The following is a 22,556-nucleotide window of genomic DNA, read 5'->3' as shown; positions in this document are numbered from 1 at the left end:
AGGTGCCCCAATACTTTTGTATCTATGGTGTATGTGTCACTCTAAAATGATATGTCCCATTTCTATATTTGTAAAATCTCACATCAACACTAAATGATAAAACATAAAACAAATCATCCCAGCAGGAGGCAGAGATTCACATTTCTAATAAACTGCTCTGCAGGCTCAGGACTGCACAAAACAGTACAGGTCTACTGACAACAGGCATCAACAAAGATCGTCTGTGTTAAGGAAGACAAATCACTCAGTTCTTGAAAACGTGATCCGTGTCTGCAGCGTTGGCTTTACGAACGGAGCTTGCTTTCCTACCAATATCCTTGGGCCGGAACAACTACCCTGGTATCCTTCAAACCTGAAACAACTGCAGCTAATATAGTTAGACCTGATCCTAACGGTTATTGTTATTGTCAGTGTGCTTGATTAATTAAAAAATAAAGTATAAAATGTCAGAAAATAACAAAAATGTCAATCACATGTTTAACAGTCCAAAAATATAGATATTCACTTAATTATCACATAAATAAGATATATGTGAAAATCTTTTGAATGTTTTGTATTGTAGTATAAAAATTACTTTTACGATAAATCCATAATCAAAATAGTTGCTGATTATTTTTTGTGTTCACTGCTCATCAGTTTATTATAAGCACAGTAAGTGGATAGTACAGATAAAGAAAATACTCGTAAACTAATATGTCTAAAATTAGTTGAAATATTTTGGGACTGAATTCTAATTTTCATAAAATTTGTTAGAACTCTATATAATCTAGATGAGGTTGGTGAACTTCCTGTTGTGTGCTACCCTTGATTAGCGTGGCTGTAGAAATACAGATCAGAGTGAGACCTCTCTGCTGCACCTGTTCAGGTAAGCCTGCCCGACAGCAACCACGTGACGGTGCTGTCCATCCTCGCAAATTTGAGGAAATCGGCAAATTATCCCCTTCGCTCCAGGAAACAACCAGATTTCTTCTCTAGTCCAGTCGATTGTGCAGCTATGGATAAATTAAAATCGGTTTTAAGCGGCGAGGAGTCCCGCAGAGATGACCGAACCATTTTAGAGGTAAAACATCGGCTTTAACCGGCACTGTTTGTACAATAAACTCAGCTGAGGTATTAATTGATTACACTGTGTTAATACAGACGGTAAATGAAGCCTCTACTTTAGGCTGGGGCACACGTGTGAAGGGATTCATCGCCTGCTTTGTGGTGGGGGCCGCATGCACAATTTTGGTAAGGATCTGTTCTAATGTCTATGATAATCTCCTTTTCTTGTGTTGTGCTCCACACAACAAGGAAGAGTGCATACAGAGCCGATGTGGCCTTACTGGTTCTTCTTGCCCTGAAGAATGTTGCAGATATGATGTCAATTGCGCGTACCTACCGTGCCTTAAAGTGCCACATTCAGATGAGTTTACGGATGTGTGAGAAAACCACCAATCACTCTTCATCCCTTTTCATGTCTGTATGCAGGGAGTGTGTGTGCTCTTCATCCCCAAGATTGGCCTGACTCTCTTCATTGTGTTTTACACTTTCGGAAACATCTGTGCTCTGTGCAGGTCAGAGTCCACCACACTGAGAGCTCATCAGACTCAGGCAGCTGCTGATGAAATTGTCATGTCATTTTAAGTTGAGGAGGACTTTGTATTGTATATGCTGTGAGGGTAGCTAATGTGCACATACTGAATACAGACTTTCATTGACTATTATGACTGATTTTTTTATTCTCTGTTCCTGTCTAATAGCACCATGTTTCTGATGGGGCCAGTGAAGCAGTTGAAAAGGATGTGTGACAAGACAAGAGCTCTGGCCACCACAATTATGATTGTGAGTGCACAAAATTCCTTAGCTTGGATATGATTAACAATTAGTAGGCCATATTGAAGAAAAACCTATTTTTTTTCTTTGTTGAAAAATGTAAAAAAAAAAACCCAAAAAACCCAAACATTTTTCTAACGTTAATTTAAATATTAAGAAAAAGCTGTAACCTCATACTTCGACCAATTTGAAAGATTTCAATGGACTTAACTTAGTAAATGCTGTAAAGAGGAAATGATAAAATTCCATCATGGATATTAATGGGTTAAATTGAATGAATGAAAAATTCAAGCGAGACAAACTCCACCTGCTCAGATTTCTATTTAAAAAGGAATAAAGGCACTGTATCTGAGTTCACAACCTGAAATTCAAAATACTGTCAGAGTATTTTGAATTTCAAAATACTGAAGGCAAACACCATCCAGGATGTTATAAAATAATCCATGCTGTGATTTGTCCCATCATCACTCTAGACGTGCCTTGTGCTGACTCTCTGCGCAGCCTTCTGGGTGAGTGACCTTAGCAGGAAAAGAGATTTCTGATCACTTACAAGAACTTGCTACAGTGGTGATTAAGTTCCAGCTCTCTTAGCCAGCAGTTGCATTTTTCTCTTATAGTGGAAGAACTTTGGACTCGCTTTGTTATTTTGCATCTTGCAAGTGTTGTCGTTCTCCTGGTGAGTCACAGTTTCTTTTCATGGATTTTTAGTATGAAATGAATATCAAATTGTGACTTAAAATGTTGTTTGTTTGCAGGTACAGTCTGTCGTACATCCCCTTTGTGAGGTTTGTCCTTTGAACATTTATTCAGATTGGGAGCAGAAATGTTCAGTTCTTTGTACCCTGTCAAATGATTTATGTAAATTACTTTTCAGAGATGCAATAATGCGGCTGGTGGCGGTCTTCATCTGAGGCCTCGTCTTTGGTTGTATGGAGGCTCCTGGCTGGAAGTAGTTTTTAGAAAGGGGCAGGTCTCTTCCTGAAGTTACTGAAACGGCCTCCTCGTGGTTCTGCTTCGGAGGGCCTGTGACTCCCGCTGCACATACATGCATTATGTTTTTATCTCCGAAGATGTTGCTTTTTCTTCTTTGTGCTCATTTATTAAGCTGATTGATGTTTGGTATGTATTGATTACTTTTACCAATTTTTAAATGAGCATGTGCTTTGTAATATGTGTAAATATTTGTAATAAATGACTGTGTTAATGGTTTTGTAAATGAACACACAGCATTATTTTTATTGCTGAGAGGATTAATGTAAGTGTGACACAGCCTGAACGCTTGAGCCAGCAAGATCAGAGAGGGGCGAGATGTGAGACGTGAAAGCAGCAGGTGGCTCTAAACTGAAATATAGCATGTTTGCAAGAACAATTATTTATTTATTTATTCTCATTATGTCTGCATATTTTCCCTTATTATAACATTAACTTGTAGATAATGGTGACATCTGTCCGTGCTGTGTTGCATTGTGTATTTGTGGACATTGAAAGTGTCCATAAATACAGTGAAAAGAAATACAGAAACTGCGACAGACACAGACATCAGACCAGAGACCCACAGTGAACCAGAGCATCCACCCACAATTTCAAGATGGAGACCAGTGGAGAAAAAAAGGCAGAGTTACCCTGCAAGCTGCCTGTAATCAATGAGTTACTGTCCTACGCACAGAAAACAAGGAGTTTGAGGACAGTGAAACCTTATTGGCTAGGCCTGCATCCCTGACTATAATCACATAATCCAGTTGTGGACTGCATTTAAAAATTACAGCAAGATACCTGTGTTATCTTTTTAGCATTCGTATAAATAGATACATTTATCTGTGACACAGTGTGAAGCCAAACATTTTAAAATCTGTTTTATTTTCTTGTATTGGAATATTTCCATATCCAGATCCTTAGGAAAGTAAGTATACAGTATTTACCTAAGTAGTGTACTTTTATCCTTATGTAGTATTTCGGCTATATGCTACATACTTCTACTTCAGTGCAATTCAGAGGAAAATTACAGTACTCTACCTTCACTTTATGTATTTGACAGCTGTAAATTATATGAATTATATCAATATTTTACAAGCAATGACTATGATTAGCTTCTAAAATATGATATATATGAGTGCATAACGTAATTCAAATTAACTGTGGACTTTAACTTGTTTAAAAGGTCTCAGTACGTTACTTGTCCTAACACTGCACTGAGAAAGCACATGTCCCCACAGCGCTGTGCATTTAAAACAACAAACAGAACCCATTCAGTAATGGCGTACAAAGACAGACGGCAATATACACTAACGCAGCTTATATAACACAAATGTACGGGAAGCTCTCCGCCTGTTTTGAATCTATTTTTTAAAATAATTGACCTGAGTCATAGTTTGTCAACAGGGCGCGAGGCTCTGTGACGTACCTTTTTTCCCAGCCTCACGTGACCCAGTCAGGAAGTGAAGTCGGACTTCATGACAACACTGAAGACTCACTTGTCTGTACATGTCCAGCGGGTTTTGTGCATGTGTTAGCCCTGACGGTCTGGAAACATGACAGACATTTTGTTAAGGATCAAACACAGTGTGGCAGAGAAAAAGAAGACAGTTGTTGCTCAGAGCGACTTGCAGAAGTGGGGTTTAAGAGGTACGGAGGCGTGTTAACTTAGTGAAGTAACGGAAAGTCCTGAGCTAACTGTGAGTTGCCCTCATTCATTAAGTAAAGTAACGTGAAGTATGCTTCGGATGCTAAACAATTTGACGGGCCTCCTGTTCGACCTATTTATTAGTAGTTATAGTAGTTAGTTATCACTAGTTATTTACGTGTTAGACGCTTCATCATTAGTGGTTAGCCTTCTTGGTATAAACGAGTCGCAGCAGTGATAAGTTGTTCCCTTGTCTCCTCTCAGGGATACAGCTGAGACCTTACCAGCTGGATGGCGTGCAGTGGTTAACTCAGTGCCTGAAAAACCAGCAGGGATGCATTTTGGGAGACGAGATGGGTTTAGGAAAAACCTGCCAGGTGTGTGAGATCCACCAGTCTCCCTCATATCAAACATTAGTGATGTATTTAATTGAAATAAATATGCATGTTAAACTGAGCAAATGTATGAGTAGTTGGTTATTTGATCTGTCACTCTTGAGAAAAGTAATCTTCAACTATTTTAAATAAATCATTTATCATTTAAGTCGCTTTTCAAGTGAAATCCCCAGTTCAGTTTATTTAGTCATGAGGATACTGCTTTTGTTGTCTTGTATAAATGTAACATTGTTGGGTTTTGTAGTGTAATTTGGACAAAATGAGCAATATGATGACCTCACCCCATTTGCCTTTGGAAAAACATGATGGACATCTTCTACTATAATAGTGGAATTAACATAAGCATCTGCCAAAGTTAATCATTTAAGCATTTTCTAACAGTATTCTTTCTTGTATTTTTGCTATAGCAGGTGGATCCTAATGCCATAATTACGATATTGGTTTTGTCTGCATGCCAGTAACATATTAGGAAATATGGCCTAATACAGACTGATATATCACACCCTCATAACTTGTTTCAGTCATGTTACAGGGTGTATTTCAATGCATGTCTCATAAAAGGCACAGGCACTGTAAACTGTGTGGTAAAAAAAACCAAAACATCAGGACTACTGGTTGTACACCACTGTATGTCAAAAATGTATATATATTTATAATTTGTCCCTTCAGACGATCTCTCTTCTGGTGTACGTGTCAGGAGCTCTTGGGAAGAAAGGCCCTTTCTTGGTGCTGAGTCCGCTCTCTGTCATGGAGAACTGGAAAAAAGAGCTAGAAAGGTACAGTCACATTCACATATAACCTTACATCCATTTTCCATAGCCTACTCATAACACCATCCATCACAGACCGGAAACCGTATGTATAAAATTCAGAACTTGTGTTTGGCTTTGTTACAGCTTCGCCCCCTCTCTGACTGTGCTGTGTTACAAAGGAGACAAAGAGAGACGGGCTGAGCTTCAAAGGGAAACAGACACACAGGACTTTCATGTTCTGCTCACTACATATGAGGTTTGTGGCTTTTTTTGTGAAAACAAAACCACCTAAAAGTTCCCTTGTCTTAAACCTGATTTGTTTTTCTTTTCAATTTTTTTTTTTTTTAACTTACAGCTGTGTCTCAGAGATGCCTCATTCTTGAGACGGTGAGTGTGTTCTGACGTTGACATTCGTTCACTGCTGGTAACAAATGGATCTCATAATAGAATGTTATCAAGTTACAGAGATTAGCTCTCATACTTGCATTCCCATATAATCCCCACCTCTTCACGTGGCTCCTCAGGTGGAAGTGGAACGTGCTCGTGGTGGATGAAGCACACAGACTGAAGGATCAGAATTCACTGTTGCACAAAATGTTGACACAGGTACTGAGCTGCACCTGAGCCCTCCTATGTATGCGTTTCTTCATGTTGCTCACTTAAATAATTATTTTTGAATTTCTCCTGTTCATGTCCTGTGTAGTTCTCAGTTGGCTTCAGAGTCCTGCTGACAGGGACCCCCATCCAGAACAACCTGCATGAACTCTACTCCCTGTTGAGCTTCATTCAGCCCAGCATCTTTACAGCTGATGAGACAGACAGCTTTGTCAGCTCATACTCCAGTGTACGAAGTCAGCCTGCTCTTGGTATGACAGTCTCGCTCTCTGTTTCACTAGAATGATCATCATGTGGCAAATGATGGATTAGATCCAAATCCAAACATACATCCCATTAAGGGCAATGCTTTGAAAGAGAATGTGTTGCAAAATATTAGTTCCATAATTTGGGATCTATTTGTTGTGCTGTCCTTATTGTGAAAATGTCCTGTTAAGTGGGGAAAAAAACAGAAAAGTCCACTTATATGTTCATTATATGAATGCTGGCATACTATGTCCCTCGTTCTTCTGTTTCCAGCTGCTGAGCTGCAGAGTGTGCTGGAGCCCTTCTTGCTGCGTAGAGTCAAATCAGAAGTGGCTGTAGATTTGCCCAAGAAGACAGAGCTGGTGGTGTACCATGGCATGTCGGCTCTGCAGAAAAAATACTACAAAGCCGTCCTTATGAAGGATTTGGGTGAGACTATAAAGACTGTTTTTTTGTTTGTTTGGTTTTTGCAGGTGATACTAGTATTGCTACAGAGTAGTTCTTTTCACACTTGAATCATCAGCTTGTCAGTGCCCTCTAGTGGAAAAACTATGTTATGGCAACATCGTTTCTGTGTGACCTCAGACCTGGTTTGGCCTGTCTGTGCTATTTCTTGTCAGCTGAAATGCACTGATCCCCATATATCTGCAATAAACTAATAATGGTCGATATTTAAACCTGGCCAAACAGTCGGCCTAGCTGTAGTATTGTGTACTGGCATAAACTTCAGCAGAACGCTCTCCCGAATCTCTGTTTTCAGAGGCTTTTGGAAACGAGCAGGGCAACAAAAACCGTCTGCTGAACATCTTGATGAACCTGAGAAAGTGTGTGGACCACCCATACTTGTTTGATGGTGAGATGTGCTCTGTGATAATGCTGAACTCAGTGATTGTAAATGCTGTAAGGCTGTTCACTTTAATGTTGTTTCCTGTCTCTTATTTAGGCGTGGAACCGGAGCCTTTTGAGATGGGGGAGCATCTCATTGACGCCAGTGGTAAACTTTGCCTTTTGGACAGCATGCTGACTTACCTTCACAAAGGGTTGGTCCATCTGCTTGTTGTGGGGCTTCACCTGGTGGTAGTTTATACTCATCTTTACCATCACGACTGCTGCTACGTCACTGTCATGGTTCTTTAAGGTTTAAGGTGGTTCATTTCTCTATAAACAACGTCTTACTTGATTTCTCTCTCCGTGTCTTCTGGTCAAGGGGACACCGTGTCCTGCTGTTCTCTCAGATGACACGGATGCTGGACATACTTCAGGATTACATGGAGTTCAGAGGTGAACAGGAGAACGCCTCGACTTTGTAACAGCTGAGACCTTTGTCTTATGTCATGACAGTTCAGTTCTAACCTTTTCACCAGCCTTTGCTTCCAATTCTGTTGAAATCTTTCCTTGCTAACAGCAAAAGTTTAACTGTATATTTTTTGTTTTTCTCCACAAATAAGCGCTACATTGACCTTTTCTCTTCAGGTTATAGCTATGAACGCCTGGATGGGTCAGTCCGAGGGGAGGAACGAAATCTCGCGGTGAAAAACTTCAGCAGCAAAGATGTCTTTGTATTTCTACTCAGCACTAAAGCAGGTCACTCCAATCCTAAATAATGAACAAGAAGCCAAATTGTGTCCTTGTCATGTGTAGGATTAAACTGAACATTATCATCAATCAGTAATGTTAATATTGTGCTTTTGTATCCATCAGAGATGCAGAAATGACTTTGTACTATTGTTTTCCACTATGTTGCTCTCAGTGAGAGTTGTTCTGCACATTGCAAACATCTCGAGCCATTTAAGTTTGTGGCCTGCTTTGTTGCTCGCAAGCACTGCGTTTCTGAACTAAGTGTGTTAAAATGTAATTGTTCAAAGGAATTAGTTGCATCCCCTAAAAAACATTGTGACAGGCTTATAGAATTTTTTGTATGTTTAGGCAGCAGTGGCTGAGCTGCTCTTGCGAACTTTCCTGTATTTCTGAATTTACAGCTGGGTTCAGAGAAGTAGCTGTGAGAGGAAAAGGGACTGATGACACAGAGATAAGAGCAGCGGCAGGATGACACACTGGTGTAAAAGTGAAAGAAGAGCAAAAACTAATTTCCTGTCCCAGATTGACACTTTTTGTGTGCAATTCTGGAAACTGTATAAGTAAATAAGCATGTAAATAATAATGGTGCAAATGAAGTGTGCACTGTTGTGCGACACTTTGGCTTCCTAACAACAAGTTGTCTTTGCAGGTGGAGTGGGCCTGAACCTCACAGCTGCTGACACGGTCATTTTTATGGACAGTGACTTCAACCCTCAAAATGACCTGCAGGCTGCCGCACGCTGCCATCGGATTGGTCAGAACAGGTGATGTGTAGACATAATTATTATGTCTATCAGTATAAAAGCGAAGATGTTTCACCTCTCAACCAAAAGGCTTCTTCAGTTCTGATTAACTGGTCGGGAGCCTTTTGGATGAGCCTTTTGTTTTCTATGCAGACATAATTATTGCAAGCAGCGTATGTGACAGTACATTGTGTACATTGGCCCTTGATTAGAGGTACAGAGTTGTTACGGGGTCATGCCAATACTTGATTTATCCAGGAAAATACCCCGATGAAGCCATTTGGGTTCTCTGTCGTTTGAGAGAGGCCTTCGCTGATTTAGCATCACACTCATATAACAAGTCACACTCACAATGGAAAGTTTTAGAAAAAAGGGTAAAAATGGATGCAGCAGTTGTTGTTGTAATCCTGTACATTTTTTGTCCAATCTGGTCAGTCAACAATTTGGGTGCGTTTCGTTTGTAGCCATGTAATACAGCCTCAAGCTGCCAAACTCACTTGCCAGCTCCACATGTCCAGATGTTCTCACACAACTCATGCAACCGTCAGTTGTGACAGTGACGTCACTTGAGGCAAGGTTTCACACAGCTACCTACCACAGAAGGCTTTCACATATGCAGTATGTAGAGATGGGGTTTTAAGTAATTAATTTACATATTGCAGTACTTGCCTTAAGTTGTTCAAGTACTAATTACTTGTTCAATTACCCCTTCAAAATAAAAAAAGAAACCCCCCAAAAAACCCAAAATGCTAGCATAAGAATGTGTTCCCAAATGAAAACACAAGCAAAAATGCAGGAAGAACTTAGAGTTAGAATTGAGGACATATCTTAAACACTAGTATCAGCAGTAAAAGCCTCCTTGTTGACACACCAATTTCCACATAGATATTCTAAACCCTCCTAGCTGACAGTTTGCACTGCTCCTTCCACAAAGCTCAATAGGAGCATATCTCCAGTCACCATTTTTATGATGTGCTGGCTAATTTTCTCTGCTCTGGTGTCATCACCACAGCACAGGCTAACACTGCTAGGTGATGAGGTGATGAGAGACTGCCAGTTATCTGTTATCTGCTTGTTAGCTGTTTTTACTGTGTGTGCTTAATGCACAAATGGTTCATCATTGAACTACTTGTTCTGTGACACGCGATCGTAATCTTACATAGCAGGTACATTTTGTGTATTTCTTTATTTGATTTAGTTTTTTTATTTGAATATTTTCTAGTGCAGATCGTTTTTTGAGCTGTTTGAAGATTGACCCAGGTTTCATACTGGGTACTAAGACTGCAGCCTCTCCTGCACTGATTGACCCACCCTACTTTTTAAGAAGTGCAAAAATAAATAGCTGCAGTAATGCTTCAATCTTTGATGGACTGTGGCGCATTACAGACCGGTGAAAGTGGTCCGCTTTCTGGCAAGAGACACTGTGGAAGAAATAATGTACTCCCGTGCTGTGTCCAAGTTGCACCTCACCAACACTGTTATTGAAGAAGGACGCTTCTCTTTGCTTGACCAGGCCCAGTCAGCTGCTGCAGGACTGCAGGTTTGTGAACTCGCACCAAAACGTAAAACTGTTTAATCCGTTTTTAGTACAAAAGTTCTTCAATTAACTGTCTTCAACTCATGTTTTCTGTCCCCTACAGCTCAGTGAGATCTTGAAGTTTGGGGTAGATAAGCTTTTGTCATCAGAGGAGAGCTCTGTACAGGATGTGAAACTGGAGAAGATCCTTGGCCCGTCACACGACGGTCAGTGGGTAGATGATGAAGACTTCACCTCACTCAGAGAGGAGGAAGAGGAGGAAGAGAATCTCTCTGGTTCTGATGGACAGAGTATGTTTTGAACACATTATTCTGGCATGCAAAGATCTCACTTTTACTTTTGGTCTTCTCACTGAAAAGTTAACCACACGTGAAAATATACATTTACGTTTCCAAAATATAAGTAGAACTCGGTCTGTTTGCTCATGCTGTCCTGTCCTTCAGACCACATGTACTACTTTGAGGGGAAAGACTACAGTAAGGACCCCAGCTCAGAAGATCAGAAGAGCTTCGACCATTTGCTGGAGGAGCAGATGAATGAACTACAGAGAGTTACCGGAGAGGGACGAGCTTTACGACACAAAGCTGGAGTAAGATATTTTGAATTTGTTCTCAAATTTGACAACTTGAAATTCATTGGTTAAAACCTGTACACAGGGTTGCAGTTAGGCTCTACCCAAGCATCCTGAATGAATCATTTATGTACAGTTTTTGTTGTATCAATTCAGAGTACTCATTGTATATAGTATATACGGTATACGGTTTACACATGGACTACTGTAAACGGTACGGTTTGTTTCACTGATCTCAGCCTTTTTGTAGGATATGATGACTGGTGTAAAAACCACTGAATTGGGTCACAGCTCATAAGTAGTTTGATTCCCTTGGTACACACAGGGGAACACTGTTTTCTTTTTGGTCTAGAGCGTGTGTGGGTGTGGGTGTGGTTCACTGACTCGTTACAGTTATGAATTATGTTGAACACGACGAAGCGCACAAGTAACATTTAGCTTTTGACTAAATTCTGCCTCATATAAAATCGAATCAAAGTATGTTTTAAGATCAAGTGGGAGAAATGCATCAAATATTGTTGACACCATATCAAACAATGTTAGAGGTGTTTGCCATGCACCACTGGTCAGGTTTACGGAGGACTGAATGACTGCAGCAATAAATGGATAAACTGTATTTAACCATTTTTGTACAAATTCTTTATTTCAGGATTAGGAATATTCTTCAGTTCAAATGTAATCCTTGAAAAAGGCTTGATTTTCAATGCAGTCTGGTGTTTAATCTACACTATCACTCATGTAAATCAAACATCTTTTAATATTTAGACTGGACTGATCCTGTGGTCAGATTTGTTGTTTAAGTTAGCAAGCGTTAACTAATCACCATCAAATGAAGTGATTAAAGTTCATATGAACAGCTTGAAAAATAAACAAAGTGAGAGGATACATTGGTTTCAAAATACAAGATAAGATACAAGATAGGTTTACTTGTCACACACACAATCATACATGGTACAATGTGCAGTGAATTTCTTTTTGTCCCTGCTACCAAACAATAGGTAAGTAAAGCAGTATTTACATGTACAGTATTTACATCTAGTGCGGGTGGGAGTAGGATTGTCCAGATTAACGCTCACTGCTCTCACTGAGCAGACGGATGGCCTTGGGGAAGAAGCTTTTCCTCATCCTCTCAGTGTTGGTTCTCAGGCAGCGGAACCGACGGCCTGATGGCAGCAGGGAGAGGAGTGAGTGTCTGGGGTGATGGGGCTGCCTTTCTGTGGGTATAAGGAATTCATTTTTTGCTGTTGCATTGGAGGTTTTTGGTTTAGTTACCTTGAAAGTGCTTGTCTTTTACTCTTAACAAGCTGTACCGATTACTGAAACGATAATCTCAACAGTGCGATCGTGTCGGTGTGCTCCCAGGTTTCACTGTCAGTGGCTCTCGAGATTCCAACGAGGAAGAGGAAACCTCTTACTGAGGCTGAGCTGGAGCTGAGACGCAAGAAAAGGGAGGAGGCTGCAGCCAAGAGAGCCAAAATTCAGGAGGATGCGAAGAAGAAGCAACAAGAGCAGAAATACAAGAAAAAGTGAAGATTTGCCAATCACTCTTTTTTGTCTTCACCCATTGATCTCAGACACTTGACCCACACGGTTTTCCCTCTTGTCTGATGTGTTCTGTTATCTTGCAGAATGGCGTGGTGGGAGTCATGCGGCTACAGATCACGGTCCCTGCCGTGTGTGGACAGTGAAGAAGAAGAAGAGGAAGAGGAGGATGACAGCAGCGTGTGCTCCACAGACTCTGACAGCACGGCCATCCACTACGTGCTGGGGGATGTTACTCATCCTCACACCGCTCAGGGAGATGCCATCATCGTCCACTGTGTTGGTATGAAACATATATTACATTGTCATTACCACAAGTCTCCTCATGTAAGGCGAGATAAAGAGGAAGGATAGTGCCTCTTCAGCACTGCTTCTGCATTTGTTTTTTGTGTAGATGACTCAGGCCGGTGGGGCAAGGGAGGCTTGTTTACTGCTCTAGAGATGAGATCAGATGAACCACGAAAACAGTATGAGTTGGCTGGCAAGATGAAAGGTACAACTAAATGTGATTACTCATGCCTTTAAACATCTTTATCTGTAAAATCTGGTTGCCAAGTAAAAAGGTAACATTAAAGGTAACATTATTTCTTTCAGATTTGGACCTTGGAAATGTGCTGCTTTTCCCCATAGATGACAAACAGTCGAGATTAGAAGGCCAAGATCAGGTAGGTTTTGTTTAAATTAAAACTTCTGCATAAAGAAGCTCTGCTGTCTGGAAATGCGCACTTGTTCCATGACATGCGCTACTGCTTTGCAGTAGTAGTGGTGTTGGTTTACATGCAGTGAGAGAATTGTGAAGTTGTGGCAGAGTGGAAGCCGATAAGACCGTTAAAATAATCAAACGATGCCTTAACCAGTTTCAACCTTCTTCCTGTCACCTCAGTTGGCCCTGATAGTGGCACAGGAAAGAGACAAAGCCAACAACTTGTCTGGGATCCTTCTGACAGCTCTGGACGAAGGTTTGAAGAAGATTTATGCTGCAGCCAAAAGAAACAAGGGTACAGAGATTTTATTTATTTATCCATCTAGATTGTTTTGGTGTGAATTTTGGAAATATCAGCTGTAGAAACATCTCTTGAATATAACGGAACTGCATGGCACTTCACTTGAAAAAAATAAATAAATATATATATATATATAAATAAATAAATTATGTAATAGTGTATTTTGGATTGAACTCTCCCTCCCTAAATGAGCATCTCCCTTGCCAGTAACACACACTTATAATTAGGCCTCTGTGAGGACAGAAGGAAAGGAGGGGCATGATGTGCCAAATTATAGTTCAACTTGACTGACAAGATATGCAGGACGTGCTGTTTGTTATCTTGGTTGTTGTCACCATGTGTGCACAAATTCTTGTAAACACATACTGCAGAATACATGAGACGAATATGTTTTCCCTTCTGCACAGTGGAGGAACTGATTAGCACAGCTGGAGCTAAAATGACTGTCTTTCATCTGTCTTTGAACATTGGAAATAGTGTAGTCATGCTAACCCTCCCTGGCAGTTTCTCTAAATTATCTTTGTGTTTTGTCCCCCAAAGCGAGTGTACACCTGCCTCGCATCGGACACTCCACCAAAGGCTTCAACTGGTACGGCACAGAGAGGCTCATCAGGAAACACCTGGCTTCCAGAGGCATCCCAACATTCATGTATCTTAAAGAGTTTGCAGCAGGCAAAAATCTAACAAGTGCTTTTTCTCAGAATCTGTCTGTCTGATAGGTCTGAGCCATTTTTCCCTTAACTTGACTGGTAGATACTATCACAGCAGAACAGCAAAAAGCACGGCTCCACCTCAGACGTCCACCTCTTCGACATCAACATCCTCCCCTCAACCACAGTTGAATAACTCAAACAGGTTGACTGGTGAGACAGAAGCAGAAACTCCCGGCCCCTCCTCGGCTCTGCTCCAGAGCCCTGAGCCCGCCGAGCTCCCCAGCTTCATGAGGGGAGTCCATGTGTTTTTCTACAACCTGCCTGCATCGGAGAGGAAGAGGCTGGCCCGCTATCTTATCACATATCCTTTCAGCTGGGTGTCTTCACCACAGTGCTGTGCTGTTAAACTGCACCTGTCGCTTGTGGGATAATTTACAATGTACGGCTCATGTCAAAGCATGTGTTTTTAATTTTAAGACATTTCCAGGTGAGACGTTGATAAATCGTCGGATAATTGGCACGTTTAAGCAGTTATGCGACTAGCTTTTGTGTGGTTGGGTGTGGGAAAGTGTAGAAAAAGGAAAATTTAAATGTGTTATGATTACAGTATGATGTCAAAGTGTCACCACTCCTTAGCTGAAGGGCACTTATGATGGAGATGAAGAGGAAATCATGAGTGCGGAGGTCACCCACATAGTGGCGGAGGTGGAGAGCAGCGTCCACACACAGGTTAGTGTCTCTCTCTGAAGTTCACTCACACAAATCTGACCTCTGGCCTCTACGTTGTATTATTTTTCAGGGGAGAGCTCTTTTAAACCATGAAATTTAAACCACTGAGTTACAGACTGACAAAGAAAGAAAGCATGGAGTAAGAGCCCAGCAGACAACAGTATTTCATTTGTGACTGTTACGATCTGTGTGAACAGGAACTCCAGGATCTGGTGCGTCAGTACACTCAGGCTGTCTGCGTGCAGAAGGACTGGCTCGACTCCTGCTTCTCCAAGCAAAGAAAAGTCGACACAGCACCGTTTCTACATCTGCTCAGATAATACTGTGGTTCGCTTTTAATCCCCCCCACCTTTTTGTAATGATCCCACTGTATGAATCTTGAATGAACTTGATTGGCTGTTTGAAAATACACTAAATATCAAATGAGAACAGTTTACAGTTATTGTCATCATTACGTGAGCGAAATGGTAAATAAACACGTCTCTGTGCTGTCTGGAGGTTTGTGTGTGCGGATGTTTGTGATGATTTACCGTTTGCCTCAGTAGAAACCCCAGGGTTTGTGCAATAAATGTGTGTGTGTGTGTGTGTGTGTGGAGGAAGTGTAGTACACACACACACGGTGGGTAAAAGGTGGAGTCTGTCAGCGGGGCGGCGCTGCTCTTCGGCAAAAATAAAGACCAAAGTGATCTTGAGCGATGATATTTTCATCTGTCTTGGGCGAGCGGCATTAAAGGACAAATTTACATTTCTGTCTAAATTAAAGTCGTTAGATGGTTTTACCTTTTAAGGTCAAACTTTGACGGTGACTGTCGGAGGGGGAGGAGGCTGAGATACCTGACGGAGGATCGTGAACCTGAAGCAGCTGCGGTGAAGTAATTACGCTCGGCTTGAACAACATGTTACCTGTTAACTTTGACAAATAACTTGCGTTGACTACGTAGTTTAAGGCTTGCGACTCCTTTATTCAACACTTTTAACACATAGTTCACAGGTCAGTTAGCACTATTTATATGAGCTGTAGTTCAGAGGCTGTTCTGAGTAAGATATAACCGCAGACTTCGTGATAACTCCTGAAATTAGAAGCTAGCTAGCTGTTAAAGGTCGGTAATGCTACAATTTATACAAACGGCGCTTATAGCGTAAACGTGTTCAGACAGGCTCATGAGTGGAGTTGTTGTTTCTTTCCCACGTAAAAATACGCGAAGTCCGCACGAAATAAAAAGTAGCTGGAGAGATAATTGGGTCAGCTTTAGCAAAAAGCGACGTGTACGACCACAGAGAGGCTTTAAATGAGTGTATTTACATTTACAGGAACTGTCAGGGGCGTGATGGAAGGTAAACCCACCTAAACTGAGCTTTTACAAGCCTAAATTCATATTAAGTAGCTCTGAGTTATATTGGGTCTGTTACAAAGTCTGTTATGGAAAAAGTGAATTTAAGTCACCCCGAAAGTTCAGTTCTTCTGTGTCGTATTTTTTTTCTATATCGCATACAGCAAAGGGATGCAGCTGTGAATCAAACGTAATTACTCAGAAATCCAGAGACAAATTTTTATCTTTTGGAAGTTTTGTGGTTTGATTTTCCATCTGAGTCTGCTTTCTGTTAGTGAGAAGCATCATTTCCTTATTCCTACATGTGAGTTCATTCATCTCCCGAGTATTAACCACCAAACATTTAGAGAAAAGTCCCCTGTGTGGGAGACGCTTTGTCATGCACTAAAACGTGCAAATCAAAAAGACAGCAGCAGAAGTGTGGGCTGATCTCAAAATTTGCTGTATGAATCTCTTGAGGGCTAACTTAACAGCTTAGTGTGTTAATATGCACAAATGAAGCCACTGTACTTTCAGTGAGATATTTCTCCTGGCCAGTTTTGTTTTAAAATGACTCATGTCTTCAATAGAATTTTAGGCGCAGCTTAAATCAGACACACATGGATGTCAGGAGGAGGCGCCCCAATGATGATGCCCACTTCAGTCTACTCGGCTTCAGCACCAAATAGGTGAGCATGACAACAGAGGCGCTGCTAATCAAATGCAGTTAGAGTGAAACGGCAGATCCACCACCCTGGTGCTCTTGACCAACGTTCATCTCAATGAATGTTAATGCTAATAAATCTTTTTCATCCTCCCAGTCACGTCTATGAGCCGAAGAGGTACCCTAACAGCCACCGCAACACGCCTGAGGAGGATGATGAGACCATGAGCACAGTGGAGCGAGAAGCCAACCTTATCCTCGAGCCGGACTCTAACCCTGATGGCTACTGCACCCTCGCAGAGCATGACACCCTCGCCGCTAACTCCCTGTTCAGCAGACAGAGGCTGGACAGAGAGCAGGAACACAAACACAGCCACACGCTCTCTCAGCCTGACCCCAGCTACTTCTCATACCAGCTTCCCCGCAGCTTGCCTGCCGGATTCAGCCAGCCCACTCCTTTCCCAAGCCAGGTCGATGGCTCCTGGATCCACCCGAGCCTTGCCAGCAACTGGTCGGGATATCCCAACAGCCTGCCATCCTCGGGGAGCCAGAAAGATTTCTCCAGCTGTACTGGAGATAGCTGCAAGTCCCTGTCAGACAGGCAGACAGACAGACACAGCATCAGTATGAGCAGCTTAGAGCAGCCTTTCTCTCTGTGCTCCAACCCGCCTTCTGCTAACTTGTGCCACCATACGTTGCCTCCGTACTCGTACCCGCCTCAGGAAGCTGCCTGCGGTGCGCAGTGCCCTGTAGATGCCTTCACCAGGCAGCCTGTGGCCAACAAGGCCCTGTGGCCCCCACACCCCCCAGCTTGTGGCCCGTACTGTAAGTCTGCAGCTCTGTTTATCAGCTCCGACACAGGCACATCCTGTGTGCTAGGAGCTATAAATTACTACTATAAATTAGCGTTCATCCTGCTGCAGTATCAGAAGCAGTAAGCCTGAAAGTGTTTTTTTTCTCTCTATTCTGCTTTAGATCCAGGTGATTGTAGACTTCCTGGAACCGGATACACACAAATGTGAGTTTATAGACTTATTTGAGCCACTCACATCATGCTGCATGTCTCAAAGTGTGATTGAAACTGAGCTTTAACTCCCCTACAGTGGCCACATTGCTCCGGCTAAAGAGAAGAACCCTGCTTACAGCACACCGCTCTCTCTGGAGCAGAGTAAGTGTTGACCAGCAGATCTGCAGAAAGTCGGATTTTTGACCGAGCTGCTGTACGCTGCTTTCATTATTTATTTACTGCTCTTGAAACAGGGAGGGTCTTTGTCACTTACGAAGCGGACAACGACAAGCACGTTAATGAGATCATCAACTTTGTTGCTCTGCTGCGACACAACGGCTTTGATACGCATGTATGTACGAGGGTTTTTTTATGTTTTGACGCAGGATGTGTTTAACAGGGACTGTACTGTCCTACAAAGACTGATATAATGGGGTCAAAGCTGATGTTAATCCCTTTGTTTGATGTCTTTTTGGACTTATTTTCTAAAAAAAGAAATACACGGTATTAGCTAACAATATCAGTTATTTCAGTTTTCCATCCACTCTTAGTGGATAATAATAACAATTACCTTGAAAGTGATCTGGCAAATGAGTTTATTGCCAGTGGAGCTGTTACTGCTGCTGCTCTGCTCTGCCGGGAAGCTGTTTATATTTTGCCATGACAGGATTTAACTTATGCCTTACCCTAACATGCAAAATAAATGTCGACAAGTTAGAGGCCACATTTGGACTTCATGTGTATTTATGTGTGTCTGGCTGTTTTCTTGTTGGCTGTAATTTGTTGGACACTTGTTGACTGACATCTTTATTTTTTTCAGATTGATATTTTTGAGCAGCAGTTCAGGAGTATAAGCAAGATTGACTTCATGGAGCGGTACCTCAGTGAGGTCAGTCTGCCATCATATCTTTCTAATTTCATTAAACATTGATAACAAGAAGAAGATGAGCGAGAAGACACCTTAAAACAATGTTGATACAATCTTTGCACCATCTTTGAGCTCTTATTTCTGTCTGCAAGAGTGAACATGTTTTATCAAGCAGTGTGATAGCAAAACATGGTTGAAAACAAGCAGTTGTGTTGTTGCTCTACCCAGAAAGAATACCTGATCATCATCATCATCAGTCCCAAGTACTATGAGACAGTGACAGCCTCCCCTGTTGGCCTGGAGAACGACGAGAGGACCTTCAACACCGTCTACATACATAAACAGGTTCTAATCAGGACTGATTCATGAACATTCATTTTCAAATCTGTTGAGGATTTTTTTTTTTTTGTTATTTTAATTTGTTTATTTCTTGATGTGTGCCATGTAGCTTCAGAATGAGTTCATCCAGAATGGAAGCAAGAATTTCAGGTTCATTCCCATTTTGTTCCCTGGAGCTAAAAAGGTAAGTCTTATGCTTCATGACAGGAGAAGTTAGTCCCCCTCAATGTGTGTGATTATGTGATTGTCTGTAAGTAAACACACAGCATGCATATGTGCAGTGCTACATCAACATGAGCAACAAAACACTTTGGATTGTCTTTACCCGTATTGTGATTATTAAACCCCCAAACCACAATTAGTGTTTCTCTGCTGTGTGTGGTTTTATCATCACAGTGTCACGTTCCTAACTGGCTTCAAAACACGCATGTTTACGGATGGCCGCGCGACCGGGATGACATTCTGCGGCGACTGATGAGGGTTGAGAAATACAATCCACCGCCTATCGGGCAGCTTCCGACCATCGTTTCCATTCCGATATAGAAGACCTCTGACCTGAAACAGCCTGAACTGAAATATTTGAAAAAAACTTTCTGGAGAACTACTGGTCTTTGTTGAGGTGAACAGGCATGTGGGTGCAGGATGATGTTTTACGTCGATTTACATTTTAAGTTACTGTTAAGGGTGCTGTGTGATCTTTTATTATCGTGTATTTTGGGTAATTAGATAATAGTCATCTTAACGCACAGAAAAAAAGTGCCATTGTCAACAGTTAAGCCTCTTGGTTCCTGCGGCTTGTTGGTGTGCATCAGTGCCATGAGTAATGTTTACTGGGGCCAGTCCAAGCTGATTAAATTTACAGCCTGACAGGTACAAGCTTTAGTTCTGCCCAATTTAAATTTCATTCTTGGAGTATGACCGCTTGTCCTCATAAAAGAATGATTTATCATGTAGGACTTGTGTGTGCATGTGTTGTTTAATTAAATGTGACAGATAAGATGAATAGTCTGATATCTTTGCAGAATGGACCAGTAGAGATTTTAATTACAACAGGTAAACACTGATGCACGCTCCCTGGTTGCATCAACCATATTGTCTTTGTTATTGCATCGTCTGTCTAATGCAAACAGGTGGCCAGCTGGATGGACTTACTGTTGTATTCTTAAGAGTAAAAATAACAGAATTTACTGTTTTTTTGTTTTGTTTTTACAGCATGTGGTAGATATTGTTTATAAAGAGTATTTTTTTAGCATTATTTTAAATGTAGTTTTTACAGATAAACGAGGCACCGACTGCGTCTGAATGCATAAAAAGCCATGTTTTTGCACATTTTAGCCCTTTTACAAATTAAAAATCACAAGCCAGTGGCTTACCACGAGAAGCAGCTGTGAAGTTAACGGACCATTCAAATGTAAGTTTCTGGTCTCTGCAAGTTGATCTCGGCTAATTAATATGTAGTTAGATGAGTCATATGTTATTTGGGAAAAAAAGGGGCTAAAACAAGCAAACATATTTGGTATTTTGGTCAAAAATGAGATGGTCCTATGCTGACTCTACAGACAGACACTGATGTTAGACATTTTTAATTTTGTATTGTAAAACTAAGAATGTTCTGACCATTCAGACTGTAGAATTGTGTGAACTGCAGGTGCGTTGCAGAAGACTTGTGCCTACATTGACATCTCCTCTTAGAAACACATACAGTGTTTGTGTTGACAGCGTTGACAGTTAAGCAAGACAAGCAGAGACCTGGGACTGGTTTGCCTGCAGGGCTACGAGCATATTTGACAAACAGCGTACTGCATTTTTCTGTTTTTAGGAATGAGGCGCGAGAATGTGGAGGCTTAGGTGTGCTTGTCCACTAATGACAGCTCTACCAACAAACTGCTGTGTCTCAGTGACTTTGTGCCTCTCCCTGGCTTCCAGGGGCTTCTGTGTGAAGGCTTAGACAGGATGTCGTATCAAGATGACTAGCTGACACAGCTGCCTGCCTGGTGTGTGATACGGCTTCTCAAGAATCAACTCAAATGGGTCATCACAACCTGTCTGTGGTTGGAGGAAAATCACGTGTAATGTTGTGACACATTTAAAGAAAGTGTTTGTGTGCACAATATGTGCTCATCCCTGCAGAGATGAAATAAATCTTCTTTACATGTGCATCTGGAACATAAAAATATTAAAAAGCTCAGCGTCACGATGTGGTTTAATGATTTTATCTTCACAAGAGGTAACACTGCAGATGTTCATACAGACATCATAAAAAAAAAATCTGAATACAGTGTTTCATATATTCATCCATATATTGAAAAGTACATGAAATAATATTAATTTTAATAACAACAAGAGGACAATGACATCTGTAATAAAAGTGGATTACAAAGTGACATTTTGTGTAAATAACTCTTAAGAATTAGGTAACAGAAAATCAGACAATAATTCCACTTAACTGTATGTAAAAACATTGAAGTGCTATTTGTTCAAAGCTACAAAATAGACTTAAAAAGCAGGAAGCGTTTTTGTTTTTTGTTTTTTTTTTTGTTTTGTTTTTTTAATTTCCTTCAAGGAAAAGTACTATAAAATAAGTTACAGTACAGTGAATTTGTCCAAACCGACTATTGTTCCCGTCTTCCAGCCTTTTGTAAGCACAAACAACAGGGGTAACTCATACAGTATGAGCAAAGAGATGCTGCTTCCTTATGAGAGGCGTCTTCCCCAGAGAGGAAATGAACTGCCGTGCTGTTGTTGATAACTGTGTGTCTAGTGTGTTCACGGTGAGGATGGGCGCACAAACACTTCTGAAAATGTGAAACCTTCTCATCTTCAACATCATCCGTGTCACCCTGCCAGCGTCCTTGGTAGAAAGAACTTTGTACTTCATGAGCTCAGAAAATTTGACAAATACTTCATGTTAATCACATAATACAGAGGCAAGCTCTCATACATCGTCAGCTGGCAAAGGAGGTATGTTGAACCTTGGTCTAGTGAAAAAAGCCATCTTCTCTCTGCAGACAAAGAAAACAAAACTTACTTTCACACACACTTCGATTCACTTTATCAAATAAAAGCCTGCCAACAAGCACCTGTACACAAAATAAAAGGGTTCTACTTAATGTCCTAGATGCTGCTGAACAAAATTACCACATGAATACATTTCTTGCATTTTTTCTTAATGTATAGTAACGGATTTAAGACACAAATTTAAAAAAAAAAATTCAGCTTCTAATGATGTAATCTAAAGTAAGAGTGTTTCCATATCAAAATTTCTCTCATTTGCTGCTCATCCTAATGTATTAAAAGAAAATTAGTTTGAAAAAAGAGGAGGCATATCATGCTTAAGGACAAAACAAATATGTATTTATGTTACATGTTTTTAATGAAGAAAGCGTTGCACTATGGGTTGTTTGGGTTTTGACCTCAGCATTTTTTCACAGTTTGATAATAATTTTTCCTCATGTCTGGAGAGCATGATTCCATATTAGATTTCCATAATATTTTAAATCACTTGTTCGGCCGTTCAAATGTTTTATAAGGACAGAAAAGTACTTGACATGCTGCACCTCTAGAAAACA

General features: G+C 41.0%; 4 protein-coding genes across 11 annotated transcripts in view; 3 read left to right on the top strand and 1 right to left on the bottom strand.

Annotated features, from left to right (window-relative positions):
* Positions 1-835: 835 nt before the first annotated feature.
* sft2d2a (SFT2 domain containing 2a) lies at positions 836-3,035 on the top strand. The gene is made up of 8 exons (XM_046390662.1): positions 836-1,060; positions 1,141-1,230; positions 1,471-1,556; positions 1,743-1,824; positions 2,289-2,324; positions 2,433-2,491; positions 2,571-2,600; positions 2,690-3,035. Exons 1-8 carry the CDS (start codon positions 995-997, stop codon positions 2,724-2,726), a joined length of 486 nt encoding a protein of 161 aa, XP_046246618.1. The 5' UTR covers positions 836-994; the 3' UTR covers positions 2,727-3,035.
* Positions 3,036-4,236: 1,201 nt separating this feature from the next.
* chd1l (chromodomain helicase DNA binding protein 1-like) lies at positions 4,237-15,297 on the top strand. Of its 2 annotated transcripts, none has more exons than XM_046390653.1 (25): positions 4,237-4,437; positions 4,700-4,812; positions 5,500-5,606; positions 5,727-5,838; positions 5,938-5,969; positions 6,107-6,188; positions 6,286-6,448; positions 6,717-6,872; positions 7,204-7,296; positions 7,387-7,483; positions 7,651-7,724; positions 7,917-8,027; positions 8,671-8,785; positions 10,151-10,304; positions 10,405-10,591; positions 10,745-10,890; positions 12,235-12,398; positions 12,501-12,697; positions 12,809-12,907; positions 13,009-13,079; positions 13,298-13,412; positions 13,959-14,067; positions 14,172-14,432; positions 14,719-14,800; positions 14,998-15,297. In XM_046390653.1, exons 1-25 carry the CDS (start codon positions 4,344-4,346, stop codon positions 15,118-15,120), a joined length of 3,057 nt encoding a protein of 1,018 aa, XP_046246609.1. In that variant the 5' UTR covers positions 4,237-4,343; the 3' UTR covers positions 15,121-15,297. The 2 variants fall into 2 exon arrangements, with proteins under 2 accessions (XP_046246609.1, XP_046246610.1); XM_046390654.1 differs by having other exon boundaries at positions 4,302-4,437; positions 5,528-5,606.
* Positions 15,298-15,415: 118 nt separating this feature from the next.
* traf3ip2l (TRAF3 interacting protein 2-like) lies at positions 15,416-21,181 on the top strand. 6 transcript variants are annotated; one of them, XM_046390658.1, is made up of 10 exons: positions 15,416-15,667; positions 16,701-16,799; positions 16,932-17,599; positions 17,750-17,792; positions 17,878-17,942; positions 18,035-18,132; positions 18,601-18,669; positions 18,877-18,993; positions 19,097-19,171; positions 19,384-21,181. In XM_046390658.1, the coding sequence occupies exons 2-10, from the start codon at positions 16,735-16,737 to the stop codon at positions 19,528-19,530; spliced, it is 1,347 nt and encodes a 448-aa protein (XP_046246614.1). In that variant the 5' UTR covers positions 15,416-15,667; positions 16,701-16,734; the 3' UTR covers positions 19,531-21,181. The 6 variants fall into 6 exon arrangements, with proteins under 6 accessions (XP_046246614.1, XP_046246612.1, XP_046246611.1 ...); XM_046390656.1 differs by having other exon boundaries at positions 15,416-15,672; XM_046390655.1 differs by having other exon boundaries at positions 15,416-15,791.
* A 3-nt stretch (positions 21,182-21,184) lies between these two features.
* wwc3 (WWC family member 3) overlaps positions 21,185-22,556 on the bottom strand; it is a 28,191-nt gene continuing 26,819 nt past the window's right edge. For both annotated transcript variants that reach the window (XM_046390652.1, XM_046390651.1), the window contains exon 23: positions 21,185-21,989. In XM_046390652.1, the coding sequence (XP_046246608.1) occupies positions 21,923-21,989 (67 nt within the window). In that variant the 3' untranslated portion in view covers positions 21,185-21,922. The remainder of the gene's footprint in view (positions 21,990-22,556) is intronic.

This window comes from Scatophagus argus, chromosome 6 (assembly GCF_020382885.2).
Source record: "Scatophagus argus isolate fScaArg1 chromosome 6, fScaArg1.pri, whole genome shotgun sequence".
NCBI lineage: Eukaryota > Metazoa > Chordata > Actinopteri > Scatophagidae > Scatophagus > Scatophagus argus.
The sequence above is the reverse complement of the archived record's forward strand: the minus strand, read 5'-3'. Positions and strand labels throughout refer to the sequence as shown.

Bases quoted from the DNA above. Each gene is read 5' to 3' on its own strand.
- traf3ip2l (XM_046390658.1), top strand. From the start codon at position 16,735: ATGTCAGGAGGAGGCGCCCCAATGATGATGCCCACTTCAGTCTACTCG. The intron at 17,943-18,034 runs GTAAGTGTTGAC...CTCTTGAAACAG, and splicing joins ACCGCTCTCTCTGGAGCAGA to GGAGGGTCTTTGTCACTTAC. The intron at 19,172-19,383 runs GTAAGTCTTATG...TTATCATCACAG, and splicing joins TGTTCCCTGGAGCTAAAAAG to TGTCACGTTCCTAACTGGCT.
- sft2d2a (XM_046390662.1), top strand. From the start codon at position 995: ATGGATAAATTAAAATCGGTTTTAAGCGGCGAGGAGTCCCGCAGAGAT. The intron at 1,061-1,140 runs GTAAAACATCGG...GTGTTAATACAG, and splicing joins ATGACCGAACCATTTTAGAG to ACGGTAAATGAAGCCTCTAC. The intron at 2,492-2,570 runs GTGAGTCACAGT...GTTTGTTTGCAG, and splicing joins CAAGTGTTGTCGTTCTCCTG to GTACAGTCTGTCGTACATCC.
- chd1l (XM_046390653.1), top strand. From the start codon at position 4,344: ATGACAGACATTTTGTTAAGGATCAAACACAGTGTGGCAGAGAAAAAG. The intron at 4,813-5,499 runs GTGTGTGAGATC...TTGTCCCTTCAG, and splicing joins GTTTAGGAAAAACCTGCCAG to ACGATCTCTCTTCTGGTGTA. The intron at 8,786-10,150 runs GTGATGTGTAGA...GGCGCATTACAG, and splicing joins CATCGGATTGGTCAGAACAG to ACCGGTGAAAGTGGTCCGCT.